This window comes from Schistocerca piceifrons, chromosome 6, assembly GCF_021461385.2.
Source record: "Schistocerca piceifrons isolate TAMUIC-IGC-003096 chromosome 6, iqSchPice1.1, whole genome shotgun sequence".
Classification (NCBI taxonomy): domain Eukaryota; kingdom Metazoa; phylum Arthropoda; class Insecta; order Orthoptera; family Acrididae; genus Schistocerca; species Schistocerca piceifrons.
The window spans coordinates 306,940,557-306,958,417 of NC_060143.1; the positions used below are offsets into that span (position 1 = coordinate 306,940,557).

Genomic DNA, 17,861 nt, shown 5'->3' on the forward strand with positions numbered 1-17,861 from the left:
TCGCCGTAGACTTCCTGTTTTTACACAGAACGGTTCTGGGTTAAAGACCTCTTTTCTTAATCATTCTTGCACACCCCGTGACCAATACTTAGCAAGAAACACTTTCTCAGATTCCTCGTACATTTTGCATGTATCCATCATATCCAAGGCCCATAACGCACCATCACCTTGAATATATCCTGAAACGTAACTGATCTTTTGTGCTTCAGTCCATGCCCTTGGTAGTAGGCCACGAGATCCTCGTATAAATACCACTGGGTTTATGGATTTCCGGTCAGGTGAGGACATCTGAAACTGCCTATATTTCAACAATTTTTCCTCCGTTAGCATTGCAGCATACACATTATTAGCTTGTGGCTCTGCATGCATTCCGTTATATTTCTCTCCGGCAAAGCATGTCCATTACCATAACATGATTCATGACTTGAGCCCTGCATTCATTCTACTTCACGCAGCTCGCTTCTACAGACTTTTACTGCCCCTCGCATCTGTTCCATATCTCTGGACATATTTTCAACAGAATGGACTATTTCGTCCTTCCATTGTTTAAAACACGCCCCTAATTGTTCTTTCACCTCTTTAATGTCTTCTTTAATATTTTCTGAAATTGGGAAGCTGTCAATAGGCAATTTGCTTACCGCTTCTTTTATACTTGCATCTACACATAGCACCACCTGGTTTTCCTTAGTGGATGCCCATTCATCTAATGTATTTGAGAAATCCTGTTGATGTTTACTGAAATTCTCTCACATCAATTGATCACATCCAGTAGTTATGGTAGTCACAGTTTCTGTTAATTCCACTACGGAAGTTTCTACTTCCTCCTGATTTGATTTCATGTTTTGCATTTGTTCTGTAATCCTTTTGATTTCCAAAGGAAACTCCTTTTGCACATCTCGCAACTCGGTTATCTCATTTAAGATTTGTTTTTGCTGGCTAACTAATGCCTGAATTGCAGCTGACATGTCTGTTTGCTTTTGACACAAGTCTGCGTGCTTTTGTGATACTGTTTGTACCACCAATGACATATCAATTTGCTTCTGTGGCATGTCTTCCTTCTTTTATGATACTGCTTGTACCACACCTGACATAGTCGTTACCAATACTGACAAAAGTCTTAGTTGTTCTATGATTTGAGCCATAGGATTTGTCTCCTGTTGAGATGAAGCTATCGCCTCTGCTCTCATATTTTCACCAATTTTCCGAACATCTAACACTTTCTCTTTATCCATTTTAAATTATGATGTAGTTTTGTCCATAACAAAATTAGAAAGCACAAAATACCTATATGTTTGTACACACTTAATTACACTATCTCATATAAAAATTCCTCCTGAAAAGAATGCACCAAATAAGTGTCTATGATTACTTCTGAAGAAAATATGGAAATGAAATGAAAATATAGACCTATATTACACTATAAAGATTGAGACTATTCAGCTTAAAATACCAGACTGAAGTGAGATTGCTGATAGTTGTGTGTGCTTGCCTTATCCAGCTTAAAGTGATGTGAAGTTCTGTGGACTAAGACAGGGCTTCTCAACCTTTTGAGGTGGCGGACCCCTTCTCCAGTCGAAAATCCATGGCGGACCCCTAGTCAGTCAAGAGCATAGTAACTTTAAATTTTAGAGCGATACTCATGGAACTGAAAGCTTCTCAATGCAAGTGCCATGTTCCCAATGATCCCCCCCCCCCCTCCCCCCCGAAGTATCAATATATCAATAGTCTTTGGTTTAGAGATGAATGAAAACAACTTGAAATTAACAATCCAGTTTAAATTCCCACTGTATTCAGACACTTACTAGTGAATTTACTCCCTTTGTTCAACACAATATAGCCTGATTAAAATTACTTGGTAATTGACATTTCACACGTTGGAGCTGCCTTCCTCCAAGAGCAATCAACGTCACGTCCAAACTGTTCGCTGTTGACAAGCTGCCGCTTGTGGTCTGTTCACTTCCACTGTTTGCCTCTGTTGTGTAAGGAGCATGCCTATTTCGTAACAGTTGTGTGTGTGTGTGTGTGTGTGTGTGTGTGTGTGGTTTTTTGTGAAATCCAAAGAAAAATGTTCAAATGTATGTAAAGTCTATGGTACTTAACTGCTGATGTCATCAGTCCCTAGTCTTACACACTATTAACCTAAGTTTAACTTCCACTAAGGACAACAGATAGCCACACACACACACACACACACACACACACACACACACACACACACACACGCCCGAGGGAGGACTCGTACCTTCGGCGCGAGCGGCCGCGCAATCCACGACGACATGGCGCTGTAGACTGCGCGGCCATTCCGCGCGGCTGTGAAGAAAAGAGACAGACACATGATTCGGGATACAAAAACATCACGAAAGAAAAAAGGCCAAAGAATTGCCTTTAAAGGAATATTGTGACATCTGTTGTGCAATGTGTGGGAATGTGTTCACTCAGGCCGGCCATTATGGCCGACCGGTTCTAGGCGCTTCAGTCTGGAACCGCGCGACCGCTACGGTCGCAGGTTTGAATCCTGCCTCGGGCATGGATGTGTGTTCTTAGGTTAGTTAGGTTTAAGTAGTTCTAAGTTCTAGGGGACTGATAACCTCAGATGTTAAGTCCCACAGCGCTCAGAGCCATTTGAACCATTTTTTTTATATTCACCCAGTCTACATGTGTTTCCAAAACCGGATTTCGTAAACCGATGTCCCAGTTCCGCTTTTGATTGGTCAGGTAAACTCCTCAGAATCGATTCTGGAAATCCGCTTTTATAAAGCCGTTTTCCAGTTCCACAATCAATTTTCGTGCCCATGTAAACAGCTCGGAAAGTCTAGTTATTTTTACGTCTTTGCGTATCTACTGAACGGCAGCTGTCAGTCCATAGCCGGCAGCTAGCAGGCGGCGATCCAACAGTGTACTGTCAGTTGGTAGCTAGCAACTGGCAGGCGGCGTGGCAACAGTTTAGCCACAGCTGACAACTTCAACTACTACTTGGACACTATATCGTGGCAGTCAGCCTCGACTGTAAACAAATTAGGAAAACAAACAAACAGACTCTCTTATTTCTATGTAAGAAGAAAAAGCATTTCACAGAACATAAGACTTTTTTTCCCAAAGGAAACAATTCTGGCAAAGGAGGTTTACCTTTTACAAGATGGCACGTGAAAAGTCCTCATTTGTTTACGCTCACAGCCAGTTGCCACAATATAGTGTCAGAGTAATAGCAAATAATTGTAATTGAAGTATCGGCAGGCCATATTTTTAACTGAGAGGACAGAATATATTATAAAGAAAAGAAATTAGCTTAAGAGATCATTTTAATTTTCGTAACAAAAATATCAATGCCAACAGAATTAAATTAATAATTATTTTGTAAATGATAGAAACAAAATTCCTACAGAGTTATAGTTCAGGTGCGTTCACTGAGCATCTACGAAGAAAAATGTTTCCTTCTTTACTATAGATGAGTCTGTAGGAATAATAATGGAATCCTAATGTGATGGTTGAGGGTGCTTCTGCTGACACAATTTTGAAAAGTTGAGTTCAATTCTTGACAACTAGAGACGGATGTCTGGTTCTGCATCTAGATAGCTTCAGTACTTAGTTTTGTGGGCAGCATAGGTTGAGAATCCAGATTCACACATGTATATTGTGGCAAACGGAAGAAGTACACGTTTTGCCTTTTCAACAAGGGGTTAGCATTTCTTGTTATCCAAACGGATCCAAAAGTGTGAGTAACCGCCAATGTCAAAACTTGATTTCAAGGTAGGGTCTGTGGCAATTTCTATCAAGTCATATTCATTTGATGATACAATGTTCGGCTTTTTGGATACAGTGAATGGGTTGACCACCCATTCAAATTTCTGGAGCTTCTCATCTTCAGCTGTTGCAAAATAATGCTCTAAAAATGACATCAAGCTTCGGAGATGTTCCAGGATTTGATGAAACAAATTCTTCCCAAGCGCCAATGTTTCGTTTTTCAAAAACTCCTTGAGAAGAGGAAAACTCTCGACCTGCCCCTCCTCGAGACTCTCTGCCCAAAAATTGATTTTCCTCTTGAATTCTCTTTAAAAAATCATCCAATAGGCTGTGTATTTCTGCACCTGTTGTGTTGGCAGGTAGTGGTCTGCACAATAAGAGGACCTCCTCAAAACATACAGAATATTCATAATGGACAAAAGCCAATAAAATCGTTAATCCTGCAACATCAGTGTATTCATCTTTCTGCAGAGGAAATGAATTGTGTTGGATGCGAGAAACAAGAGTGTCTTTCACATCATTTGACATGTCAACAATGCGTCTCTTGACAGTATTGTTTGATAATGGCACCGAAGATACAAGCTTTACTGCCTTTTCGTCTAGCATGCAAGAAACAATATCATTAACACACAGCTTTATGAGATTTTCTGCAATGGTATGAGCTTTGCCTGTTTTTGCCACCCGATAACTAACCAAGAAAGAAGCTTTTAATGAATTTTCGTTAATTGCTTTTACATGAGTTTTCATGCAATGTTGAGAAGCAGTTAGTTCAGCACTCTTCCTTTTGAAAAAATCGATGTATTTAGCCTGGAAATCCAGGTGATTGCCTTCGAAGTGATGGCGCAATTTAACTGGAACCATTGAACTGTTCGGAAGGACTCGCGCACAAATTACACACTGAGCTTTACCCTCCTTTGTCTCCATAAAGCCCATTTCTAAATAGCTTTCGTTGTACTTACGCTTCTTGGTTATTCCACTTCCACAGGATATTACAACCAATGGAGTACTTGCAGCATTTTCACATAATAAATCCGGCTGTGGAGCTTCTTGTGATTGTTCTTCCTCTGGTCGTCCTCCCTCCTCATTCATTTCAACTGGAAACTTCCCTTGTTGTGAAGGCGATGGAGAAACTGCACCCTTCTTCAATGATCCTGACTTCAGCCACCGATCCATGTTAGAAGTAATAAACTGCTCAAAAATCGACTTATGAAATAGGTAGTGCACTGACAAAGCAAGTTTAACATTTAATGATGACCGGGGCTGCATGCGTGCCAGCGAACGCTGTGATTGGTCGACAAAGCTTGCTCCACGCATACGTAAAAGGTTTCAGTGCGTCTAGCGCCGTGAGCCGGCGCACAAATGACCTCCGTATTGTTGCAAAACAATCGATCAGAGAAGCCACATTCTCCGGCACTAAATTGTGTATGCGTTCTCACTGTGAGAAGGATGTATGTTGTGGGGTAATGCTGCCTCAAGGTGGGAGTAGGATGTCAACAGGTTGGACATTTCATACCACCTCCAGCTGCAACCCCCTGCCACCTAACCACTCCCTGATCAACCTCCAGGAATTCCTTATCGCAAACTTGGCCTCATCATCCTTCCCCAGGTCTCTTGCTAAACACTAATCTTTTGATAGAAGAAAAGATAGCAATACATAACCTGAAAATAGATCCAAACCTAATCATCCTCCATGTGTATAAAGGCTGCACCACTGTTGTGTTGAGACAGAGTGACTACCTGTCGGAAGGCACCTGCCGACTGTCTGACTCCTCCACCTACAAGCTCTGCAAGAGTGATCCCATCCCGTAAGTCCAATATAATCTCCAATCCCTACTGAAGTCCATAACCCCTTGCATCCACACCTCTGTCCACATTAAACCCACTAATCTCCAACAGTGCCTGCATTTTAACAGTTGCCATCCCTTACACACCAAAAAATCTGCAGTGATGAGAACTACTTTGCCCAGTATGCTGAAGGCCTCACAAATGCATACATAGACAGGCAGTATCCCCCAAACCTAGTCTACAAACAGATTTCCCGTGCCATATCCTCCCACCACCCCCTAGAATTATCAGCCACAAAGGAACGGCCCCTTCATCTCCCAGTATCACTCTGGACTGGAAAAACTGAACCATATCCTTTGCCAGGGCTTTCACTATCTATCTTCCTGTTCTGAAATGAGGGACATCCTACACAAGATCCTTCCAACCCTTTTTAAGGTGGTGTCCTGTTGTCCACCGAACCTACAAATCTTAGTCTATCCCTATGCCACTCCCATTCCCACTCCCAACCCCTGTCAACAGGGATCATATCCATGTGACAGACCAATGTGCCTACCCTATCCATCCACGTAGCAACTCCTATCCCAGTCCTGTCACCGGCTTGTCATACCCCATCAGAGATCAGGTCACCTGTGAAAGCAGCCCTGCCATCTACCAGCTGTGCTACAAATACTGTGGCCTTTTACATTCATATGACTACCAACCAGCTGCCCACAAAGATGAATGGCCTCCACAGAACAGTTGCCAAGAACAAAGTTGACCATCCTGTGCTACAACATTGAGCTGAGCACAGCATGCTCAATTTCAATGGTTGCTGCACTACCCAAGCCATCTGGATCCTTCCCTCAACCATCAGCTTCTCTGACCTACACAGATGGGGTTTATCCTTACAACTGATCCTGCATTCTTGCAATTGTCCTGGCCTCAATCACAGTTTCCCCTTCCTGCTGCCTTTCACCCCCTCCCAATTCGTGTACCTACATTGCCTCCAAATTCCTCTTTCTGTCCTATTTTTACATTAGATTCTCGCATTTTTATGTCCATCAGTTTTGTAGCAAATAAAATAAATTAAAGCATGGAACTCTGTTGGTGTATGATGTCCAGTAAGGAGACAGAACGGCTTCCACATGTTGTTGTAGAAGCTTACTGAGTAGTGTAGAATTGCTCACAAATGACACTACACATCTTTGTGTAATAGAAGTAGTCACTTAGACCTGTAGCTGGTTGGAAATGAAGTTTTTCAGAATGGTATTCTTATATAAAACATTATGTGTCAGATCTGAATAAAACCTCAAGATTTCAACAGTTGCAACCGTTAACTTTTACAGGAGCAACTGACATGATGGCTGCTGCTGTGGTGCCTTTTGCAGCCCATAGACAGTTTGTGATTGGTTGGTGTGTGTCATGCTGCCATAGATTGTGTCAACACCTGCACTGGTGGCGGCGGCATCAGTCTCGTAGGAGCATAAACAATGCAGTGAATTTCTCCGTATCTTCTCAGAGCTGAGAGGTAGCTTCTGTACTCCAGTCTGCAATGTCACATCCAGCAAAATCGATAGGATCCTGGGAATTTGAGACATAAGACCTCTTTCCTGACCACCTGAAAAGATAAGGTGCTGGACCCAGTTAAGGACAGATCATTACCTAAGGGTCCCTGAGGTTTATAAGATACCTTGTGAGGGCAGAAACAACTGCATTGGATAGTCCACCTGTACCATTTCCAACCACTGTGCAAAACACCAGTGGTACATTAAAATCAAGAACAGCCTCACAAATTAAAGGCTAATGAAACTAGAATCTTGCCCTTGCTTCCACATACTGGGATTCTGTTGTGAGAGACTGTAGAAATTGGAATGTACATGAATAACTTCAACCAGGACAGTGGATGTAATCTTTGTGGAGTTGGATGCAAGCTCTCAACACTGAGAAGATACAAATAAATAATTTGCTAAGTTATTTACACTTGTATGGGAGCTGTGGTGCCACCAATGTAGATGTTGACATAATCTATGTCATCATGACATAATGACAATGCAAGCCAACCCATCACAAATGGTCTATCATCAATAAAAGACTACCATAACAGCAGCCATGAGTCAGTTGCTCCTGACAAAGATGATGATGGTGACTCTTGATAGCTTGAGGTTTTACCCAGGGTTGACACAGCAATAAAATTGGAAATGATCTGCAGCTGTTTCTTAGGCGTTGGAATGGTCCGTTCATTTGGCAGTCTGCAGTTTTCATCCGGAGCATTTCTGAAAATAGTGTACACAGGTACTGGGGTTGCACAAAAATATGGAAACACTGTGAGAAATGCATTCTTGAACATAAATGCAGATGCTAGCCAAGCGTGCAGGTTGTGCTGTTGTATTTGATCATGAACAGTACTTGTGCAGTGTCCTCAATGCATTGGAAGTGTCAGTCATGGTCAGAACAGTGAGATCTATGTGTTGAGTGACCATGACAGTCAGTCATTGAAGAGGATTGTGACGAAAATTAGGGGAAAATAGCTGCAAAAGTCACTACAGAACTGAATATCTTACTTGCAAAACCTGTCAGCACCAAAATAGCACAAAGGGAACCCCATAAATAGGAAATTGTAGGGCAAGCGAGAAATCTTGAACCGCCCACCAGCGATGCAAATGCTCGTAACAGAAGAATATGATGCTGGAGCCATCCATAAAACCTGGCTTATGGAACAATGGAAAAAAGTTATTTCGTTGCATGAGTCTTGTTTCACACTGTTTGCAACTTCTGGACAAATATACATCCCAAGAGTGAAACATGGTGGAGGTTCCGTAGAGATTTGGGCAGCCATATCATGGTATACCATGGGCCCCATCGTTACTCTGCAAAATCGCACCATTGACCAAGATATGTGACCATTTTTGCCAATCAGGTCCATCCCATGATAAAATGTTTGCTCCCAAGTAGTGATGCTGTGACCTAAGATGACAGGGCCCCTGTTCACAGAACTTGCATTGTCCAGGACTGGTTTTGTAAGCATGACGACGAATTGATGCATCTCCTGTAGTCACCATAGTCAGCAGATCTCAGTATTATTGAGCTGTTGTGGTCTTCTTTGGAGAGAATGGTGTACAATCACTACCCATTTCCATCATCATTACTTGAACTTGCCACTATTTTGCAGGAAGGATCTTATGAGACAGTCTTAAGAACCATACAGGTCTGTATTTATTCATCCTGCAATGAGTGGAAGCTGATTTGAATGCCTACAGTTTCCCTACACCGTATTAGAGGCGATAATGTGCTGTGTTTTTAGTGTTTCCATATTTTTGTCCACCCACTGTACATGCCCACTGTGTTGTCACAATTTCCAAATTGTCACAACTAGCTTACCTTATTAACTCCAACAATGCATTCTCTTCCGAAGTTCAGTTCATACTTGCTTAAAGATTTTTCAAAAGATTTTTGAAGTGTTGCCTGTTATTACTCAACCTACACTACACACTGATGTAGCCGTCTTATATGGTGTTTCCTGGCAACTTTTACAACTATGCAGAAGAAAGGAAAGAAATCGCCACCTGTACATCATCAGTGATGTAGCAACATGAAGTGATATTTTCTAACAGTAGATATTGCTCTTTCTGAATTAGTTCCATCTATACAGTTTATTTCTGAGTGCATGTATTTGTGCTTAGTAATTCTGTCATTTTATAGTAGTCAGTAGGCAGTTACTTGATCAGATAAAAACAAAAAACCTGTATTACAGATAAATGCAAAATCAGTAACATCAGCTTCTCTGCTTCATAATAACTGTAAATTATGGAAAACTACTTACTGTCTTCTAGAGGAAATATAGTTTCTTGATGAAAAATATAGAACTTGCAATTGTGTTGTTACAGGGAACTGGGCTTACAGGAAGCCATGTACATCCAGAAGGAAGGTGATGCTACCTCTACATACGAGAGAATAAAATCTTTGCAAGAGGAAATTGAAAATTACAAGTATGTATACATTATTATTACTATTATTGTTGTTGTTATTACATAAAATTGTATATGCAGCTCTGAGGAAAAAATTAAATAACGTGTCAATTACTTTACAAAGTAAACATTATTAAAAAGAGTAATTTTTGTTAAAGTAATTGTGTAAAATATAATATAAAACTTTTCAGATCTGCAGATTTGGGTGTTTGCTGCCTGCTAAATCTAGAATTAATATTAACTAGGCTATTTTCTTTAAATGATTACCGTAATTATGTTTTGGGAAAATTGCAGCCTGATTAGAATGCTAGTCAAATATAGACAGAAAAAATCTGTTTTCCAAGCAGCAAGATCCAGTCATAGAAAATATAAAAAAATCTAGTTTTTTAAACCAAATTTTCATTCACACAGCAAAAGGGAGAAAATGTTGGGAGGAAACCAAAGTAATTGGAATTAAGGAAAGCACTCAGAAACCGTAGGTGATGAGATAGACAGCAGGGCAGTGCAAAGGAACAATCAGTAATGAAATGCTAGACAGTGAAAGTATCATAGAGATGCTCATGCAACTACAGTGGCAGACACTCCAAGAGACATATTGTACATCATGGTGTGGCTTACTGTTTGAACTCAGCCAGGAGCCAATTAATATGTTGCTGCCCTCTACACACATCTTGTGAGGAGACTGTGAAGGTAAAATTAGATTGCAGGTCATACAAAAACTTATCAACAGTTGTTCTTCTCGCACACCAGTTACGATTGGGACTGGAAAGGGAGGAAATGACAGTAATAGACTAAGAAGTCTCAGCCACATAAAGTAAAGTTGTCTGCAGATAATAGATGTAGACACTTAAATAAAAATGTATTTGAAGACCTTAGGGCCTAGAAATTATGTAATGAGCACTACATGTCTGAGGGCTAAAGTAGTTGCCACCTGAGGGATAGTGTATGCTGATAATCATATTGTTGAGTGACATGAAACAAATATCATCATGGGGGCACACTGAAAATAAAAACTTTTATTGAAAAAATAGCTAGTAATAGAGATACCAAAAAGAAAGTAGAAAGCCATTGCTGGTTTAAGCTATTGCTAAATGGGCGATATAAACCAAGCACATGATGTGCAACAGTGTCTCACATTTATTGCACCCAGAGTGGTAGCACATCAGTGCATTCCAACAGCCAGAGTAATCTGCTGCTATTATTATCTTTTCACCCAAGACACTGTGGCCACTGTCTCATTCCAGACCAAACTGGAAACTTCAAACAATGGAAGCTCCAGGTTGTAATATCAACAGTATTAGGGAAAGGATAGATTCCTACTCACCGTAAAGATGCCATGTTGGGTTGCAGACAGACCAGATGAAAAGACTGTTACACATTGAGCTTTTTGGTCAAAGCCTTTTTCAGAAAGGAAACTGCGTACACATTCACATAAGTAAGCACATGTAATGTGCACATGACCACCAACTCTAGCAGCTAGGGCCGGAATGCAACTGTCATGTTGAGCCACAATCTGGAGTGGGGCCAGAAAAATGGAAGGATAGCAGAATATAGGTGGGAGGAGAGAGGAACACTGTCTAGTAGAGCATGCAAGGCTTAATGGAGGCAATAGAAAACTGCCAGGTGCAGCTTCGGGAGGTTGTGGAGTGGGGTTAATGGGGAGCAGAGACGAAGAGGAACAGAGAAAGGGAAGATGAACGGGTGCATTGGCAGGGAGTGGCACACAGTTAAGGTGATGGGATGTGAATAGGGAGGAGGTGATAGGTTAGAGGGGGCAGAAATTGTTTGGTGAAGAGAGTGGGGCAGTAGGTTACTGTAGGTTGAGGCTGGTATAATTTAGAGAGCGGAGAATGTGTTGTACGGATAAATCCCATCAGTGCAGTTCAGAAAAGGTGGTGATGGAGGGCAGGACCCTAGATTGCCTGGATTGTGAAGGAGCCATTGAAATCAAGCATGCTATGTTCAGCTGCATGTTGTGCCAAAGGGTGACACCCTTCCCTCCACCATCAGCTTTCCTGAACTGTGCTGATCAGAGTTAACCTTACAACACATTCTCTGCTCCCGAAATTATACCTGCCTCAACCTAAAGTAACCTACTATCCCCTTACTCTCCAGCCAACAGTTTCCGTCCACTCTGTCCTACCACCATTAAATTAGAAGAATAAGGAAATAATTACTTTTGCCAGGAGTGAATGCACTGCTTATAACCTCGTGAGTTTAAACAGGAGCAGTCCTTTGTACAAGTTGCAGAATTTCTCTGAGATTGAAAACACTGCAAAATTTTTCAGTGACTGTGAATTTGTATGACACCACATAATTAACTAACTCCATGCAAATTGTGTACTCTTTGCACATAGATTAGTCTGAAAGAATTAGACTGTATTCTGCACCAACCAGTCTTGTTTGTGTTGATGATGTGACTGAAAATGTGTTGAAGAATCCTGTGAAAAACTGTGAAATATCTGCTGTCATTTGAGTTTTCTTGGAGGAGTTAACCAACATTTTGGATGTAGCAGCATTTGCTGTTTGATGATCATATTCACCTAATGTATGAGCATTATGGAATATCTTCTCAAGGAATCATGACAGCCATGATGAATGCTCATACAATTGTCTGGTGGTGTCATTGTCACTGCAGCTTGTTCCAGAGGTGCCTGATGATGTAAACACAGATCTGTTCTCATGGCTACTAAAAAATTTGCAGTAGGTAGGAAGAAAAGAAATGTTCTCACAAAATGTAGGTTAACTAAGCTGTTCTGTAACCTGAACTTACTAGAAAAGGTGGATTAATGTTCACACTTCAAATTAACTTCGTACTTTTCTAAGTCTTGTAATAATTTTCATATCACCTATGGCTGAACCACTAGTCTGGCATTTGGGGCAAGCAAGGTTCAAATCCCCATCATGCCATCCATTCTATTTTCCATGGTTTCCATAAATTAGAAAAGTGCACAGCTTATTTTACTCTGTATGTCCTCCATCTGTAATTACTCTATTTTTGATGTTATGCTAAATGCTAATCTTCCTCCATTCCCACTGATAAGAAATGGCATTTGCTGTCAGAGAGTTGCCATTGTTTCCAAGTGCACTAATGCCACTCTTACACGCTTAGAATTCGAGGTTAAATAAATCTAAACAGTCAGATATTTCTTGCTAAAATGCACGCCCAGGCTCACAACTGTCTCCACGTCCCATATTTCCCCACCCACCCCCACAGTTAGATTTTCAATGACGTTTTTTTGTGCCACCTCGTTTCACCTGAGAACTCTTAATTCCGGTAAAGAGTTTAACCATGTAGTTCTTAGAATGAGATTTTCACTCTGCAGCGGAGTGTGCGCTGATATGAAACTTCCTGGCAGATTAAAACTGTGTGCCCGACCGAGACTCGAACTCGGGACCTTTGCCTTTCACGGGCAAGTGCTCTACCAACTGAGCTACCGAAGCACGACTCACGCCCGGTACTCACAGCTTTACTTCTGCCAGTACCTCGTCTCCTACCTTCCAAACTTTACAGAAGCTCTCCTGCGAACCTTGCAGAACTAGCACTCCTGAAAGAAAGGATATAACGGAGACATGGCTTAGCCACAGCTGGCTAGCCATGGCTAAGCCATGTCTCCGCTATATCCTTTCTTTCAGGAGTGCTAGTTCTGCAAGGTTCGCAGGAGAGCTTCTGTAAAGTTTGGAAGGTAGGAGACGAGGTACTGGCAGAAGTAAAGCTGTGAGTATCGGGCGTGAGTCGTGCTTCGGTAGCTCAGTGGTAGAGCCCTTGCCCGCGAAAGGCAAAGGTCCCGAGTTAGAGTCTCGGTCGAGCACACAGTTTTAATCTGCCAGGAAGTTTCATGTAGTTCTTGTATACAGTACCATCTTTAATTGAAAAGCATCATTCAGCTTTTCTAATGGAATTGAGCTGTTTTGAAGTAATACAAAATATGAAACTTCCTGACAGATTAAAACTGTGTGCTGGACTGAGACTCGAACTTGGGACCTTTATCTTTCATGGGGAAGTGCTCTACCAACTGAGCTACCCAAGCACAACTCATGACCCATCCTCGGAGCTTTACTTCCACCAGTACCTCATCTCCTACCTTTCAAACTTCACAGAAGCTTTCCTGTGAAACTTGCAGAACTAGCACTCCTGGAAAAAGGATATTGTGGAGACATGGCTTTGCCACAGCGTGGGGGATGTTTCCAGAACGAAATTTTCACTCTGCAGTGGAGTGTGCACTTATATGAAACTTCCTGGCAGGTTACAACTGTGTGCCTGATCGAGACTCGAACTCGGCACCTTTGTCTTTCGCGGGCGAGTGCTCTACCAGATGAACTACCCAAGCACGACTCACGGAGTCCGGTAGTGCACTTGCCCGCAAAAGGCAAAGTTCCCTAGTTCAAGTGTTGGTCCGGCACACAGTTTTGATCTGCCAGGAAGTTTCGTATCAGCACACATTCTGCTGCAGAGTGAAAATTTCATTCTGTAATACAAAATAGTTCATGCAAAGTAGTTCGTCCAGCTCATGTCATATACGAGCATTCACAGCTCATCGTTTTGTGTCAAGATAACGAGTATTAAGTTAGTAGTGAGCATATGATTATGAAGATTAGTAGTGTGCCTGCATTGGTAATAGTCAATCGGTGCCTTGTCACAGACAGTGCCCTATTGCACTATATCCCAGGCTTTGATGTTTCAATCACAAAGCATGCTATTCTTTCTCCTGACACCATGACATTGGAGCTTCACGAATGGGAACTCGATTCATAAGATATTCTTAAGTCTCCAGCATCCATTTAGCACCACTTTACCCTGATCACCCCATATAATTTTTTATATACCGTCAAACGGGGTGATTTTGGACACTGGGGTGAATTCGGACAGTATGGCTTATTTGCTCTTTGCTTCTGCATAGAAACAAAGCGTTACTTATTTTAACATCCGTGCGCCAGTTATTTTAAGCACAAGATTGCATTTATTACTTTCCACAACTTTTATTTTGCGTCAGTTGTTTCCCTAGGTGAATAATTGACGAACAGTCTCAGTGTTAAAAATCCCTGCATTATCGTTAAGTGGAAACTTTCTGTTATTGCGCTGAGCGGGAAGTTATTGTAACCGTAATTATCAACGCGCTCAAAAGCTAACAGCATTGAGACAATTTCTGTACAAGTTTGTCGAATTTCTTGTGCAAGGTTATAAAATAACGACGGTTTTTTGTAAAACTGTGTACTGTGTGGGGTGATTTCAGACGATGCCAAGAACGTATAAGAGCAAGAGAGGTGCTACAGTACGGTGTAATTATGACCTGGAACTTTTAGATAAATCTGTTCGTGGTATTCAGAGTGGTAAATTATCATACAGAAAAGCATGTGATTTGTATGGTATACCTAAATCAACCCTACAAAATAAAGTGCGGGAAGCACATCCGAAAAAAATGGGAGGACAGCCAGTGCTAAATAAAGAAGAAGAAGAAATGTTGAAGCGAGCTATCTTGAGGGCTGCACATTGGAGATTTCCCTTCACTAAACTGGATATTAGATATTTAGATAAAGGCTACCTTGATAAATCTAGCAGAAAAGAGAAGAAATTTCGTAATATCTTGCCAGGAGAAGAATGGGAGCATTTATTCCCCAAACGACAGAAGAAGATCTTTCCGTTCGCTTAAGTGAAAATAACTAAATGAGCTCGTGCAGAAGTGAACAAAGAGACTGTTTATTTAAATTCTTGCAAAGTAAAAACTTATCTGTAATATATAAAATTCATTATATCATTCCATATCACTTATTCGTAACAAAGGGCTCCCTTAAAATGTGTAAAATGTCACCAAAATCAAATAAAAAGCATGTAGAATTAAAAAAAAGGCAGTAACTGTCCGAATTCACTCTCTATATACTGTAACTTTGGACAGAGCTTTAAAAAACACGTGTCCGAAATCACCCCAATCCATGGGGTGACTTCGGACACTTTATTTAACTGCCTCAGATAAATATACCTTCACATACACTTTCTGGTTCTGGGATATTTTATCCGTTATGCATATACCCTACCACTTTCATAACAATCAATTTAATCTAACAATATATACGAAAGCTACAATCAAAATAACGACAAAACCGTCTGAAATCACTCCATTTGACGGTACTATTTAGTTCTTTATCAGCCTTATCATAATTTTCACTGTCATCACTGTCCATTTATTTATTTCCAGTTTTGGCCCTTCCATATAATTTGGAATAAACTATTTCTTTTCTGTCCTTTACTGTTTCTTTCTACGACATGCTACCTTTTCGCCTTCTTCCAGTTTCTCTGTTGTCTCCTTCATCTCATCTGAGCTCTCATTTATCTTGAAATCTTCAGTTATCTGTGACTTGTGTGCTGCCCTCTGTGCTACTTGTAACTCAACTAGTTTTCAAATCTTATATTTCACCAACATGTGATAGAGTTTTTTCATTTCACACCTTTGCCCAGTTCTTCTGTGTATCCATTTCTGCATTTTTAATAACTTTCATGATTAATTTCCAATTATTCATTTTTCCTCAAATGCTTTATTTTTCCTCACCAAATGAATGAATCTCTTTCCAAAACATTTTTTTTCTGTTTATATTGAGTATTATTCTGTCTGCAGCCAGTTTGCATGTGTTATTTTTTTCTATCTATATATGAACCATGGACCTTGGCGTTGGTGGGGAGGCTTGTGTGCCTCAGCGATAGAGATGGCCATACCGTAAGGTGTAACCACAACGGAGGGGTATCTCTTGAGAGGCCAGACAAAAGTGTGGTTCCTGAAGAGAGGCAGAAGCCTTTTCAGTAGTTGCAGGGGCAACAGTCTGGATGATTGACTGATCTGGTCTTGTAACACAAACCAAAACGGCCTTGCTGTGCTGGTACGGCGAACGGCTGAAAGCTAGGGTAAAATATCCTGGAGGTAAAATAGTCCCCCCATTTGGATCTCTGGGCGGGGACTACTCAAGAGGATGTCGTTATCAGGAGAAAGAAAATTGGCGTTCTAAGGATCGGAGTGTGGAATGTCAGATCCCCTAATCGTGCAGGTAGGTTAGAAAATTTAATAAGGAAAATGGATAGGTTAAAGTTAGATATAGTGGGAATTATTGGAGTTCGGTGGCAGGAGGAACCAGACTTTTGGTCAGGTGAATACAGGGTTATAAATACAAAATCAAATAGGGGTAATGCAGGAGTATGTTTAATAATGAATAAAAAAATAGGAGTGCGGGTAAGCTACTACAAACAGCATGGTGAACACATTATTGCGGCCAAGATAGACATGACGGCCATGCCTACTACAATAGTACAAGTTTATATGCCAACTAGCTTTGCAGGTGATGAAGGAATTGATGAAATGTTTGATGAGATAAAAGAAATTATTCAGGTAGTCAAGGGAGACGAAAATTTAATAGTCATGGGTGACTGGAATTCGAGAGTAGGGAAAGGGAGAGATGGAAACATAGTAGGTGAATATGGATTGGGGGTAAGAAATGAAAGAGGAAACCGTCTGGTAGAATTTTGCACAGAGCATAACATAACCATAGGTAACACTTGGCTCAAAACTCATAAAAGAAGGTTGTATACATGGAAGAATCCTGGAGATACTAGAAGGTATCCGATAGATTATATAATGGCAAGACAGAGATTTAGGAACCAGATTTAAAATTGTAAGACATTTCCAGGGCCAGAAGTGAACTCTGACCACAATCTATTGGTTATGAGCTGTAGATTAAAACTGAAGAAACTGCAAAAATGTGGGAATTTAAGGAGATGGGATCTGGATAAACTGACAGAACCAGAGGTTGTACAGAGTTTCAGGCAGAGCATAAGGGAACAATTGACAGGAATGGGGGAAAGACATACAGTAGAAGAAGAATGGTTAGCTCTGAGGAATGAAGTAGTGAAGGCAGCAGAGGATCAAGTAGGTAAAGGATGAGGGCTAGTAGAAATCCTTGGGTAACAGAAGAAATATTGAATTTAATTGATGAAACGAGAAAATATAAAAATGCAGTAAATGAAGCAGGCAAAAAGGAGGAATACAAACGTCTCAAAAATGAGACCGACAGGAAGTGCAAAATGGCTAAGCAGGCATGGCTTGAGGACAAATGTAAGGATGTAGAGGCTTATCTCACTAGGGGTAAGATAGATACTGCCTACAGGAAAATTAAAGAGAACTTTGGAGAAAAGTGAGCCAGTTGTATGAATATCAAGAGCTCAGATGGAAACCCAGTTCTATGTAAAGAAGGGAAAGCAGAAAGGTGGAAGGAGTTTATAGTGGGTCTATACAAGGGCGATGTGCTTGAGGACAATGTTATGGAAGAGGATGAAGATGAAATGGGAGATACAATACTGCGTGAAGAGTTTGACGGAGCACTGAAAGACCTGAGTTGAAACAAGTCCCC

The 17,861-nt window shown here is 41.0% G+C and overlaps 1 protein-coding gene and 1 non-coding gene across 4 annotated transcripts in view; one reads left to right on the top strand and one right to left on the bottom strand.

Moving 5' to 3' along the window:
• Nucleotides 1–17,861, top strand: part of LOC124803093 (melanoma inhibitory activity protein 2) — a 166,598-nt gene that overhangs the window by 113,214 nt on the left and 35,523 nt on the right. For all 3 annotated transcript variants that reach the window (XR_007017204.1, XM_047264245.1, XM_047264246.1), the window contains exon 12: nucleotides 9,390–9,491. Coding sequence is in view for 2 of the 3 variants with exons in the window: in XM_047264245.1 (XP_047120201.1) it covers nucleotides 9,390–9,491 (102 nt within the window). In the remaining variant the exon portion in view is untranslated. The remainder of the gene's footprint in view (nucleotides 1–9,389; nucleotides 9,492–17,861) is intronic.
• Trnas-uga lies at nucleotides 12,841–12,915 on the bottom strand. The gene has a single exon. It is a non-coding gene; the product is annotated as a tRNA-Ser (tRNA).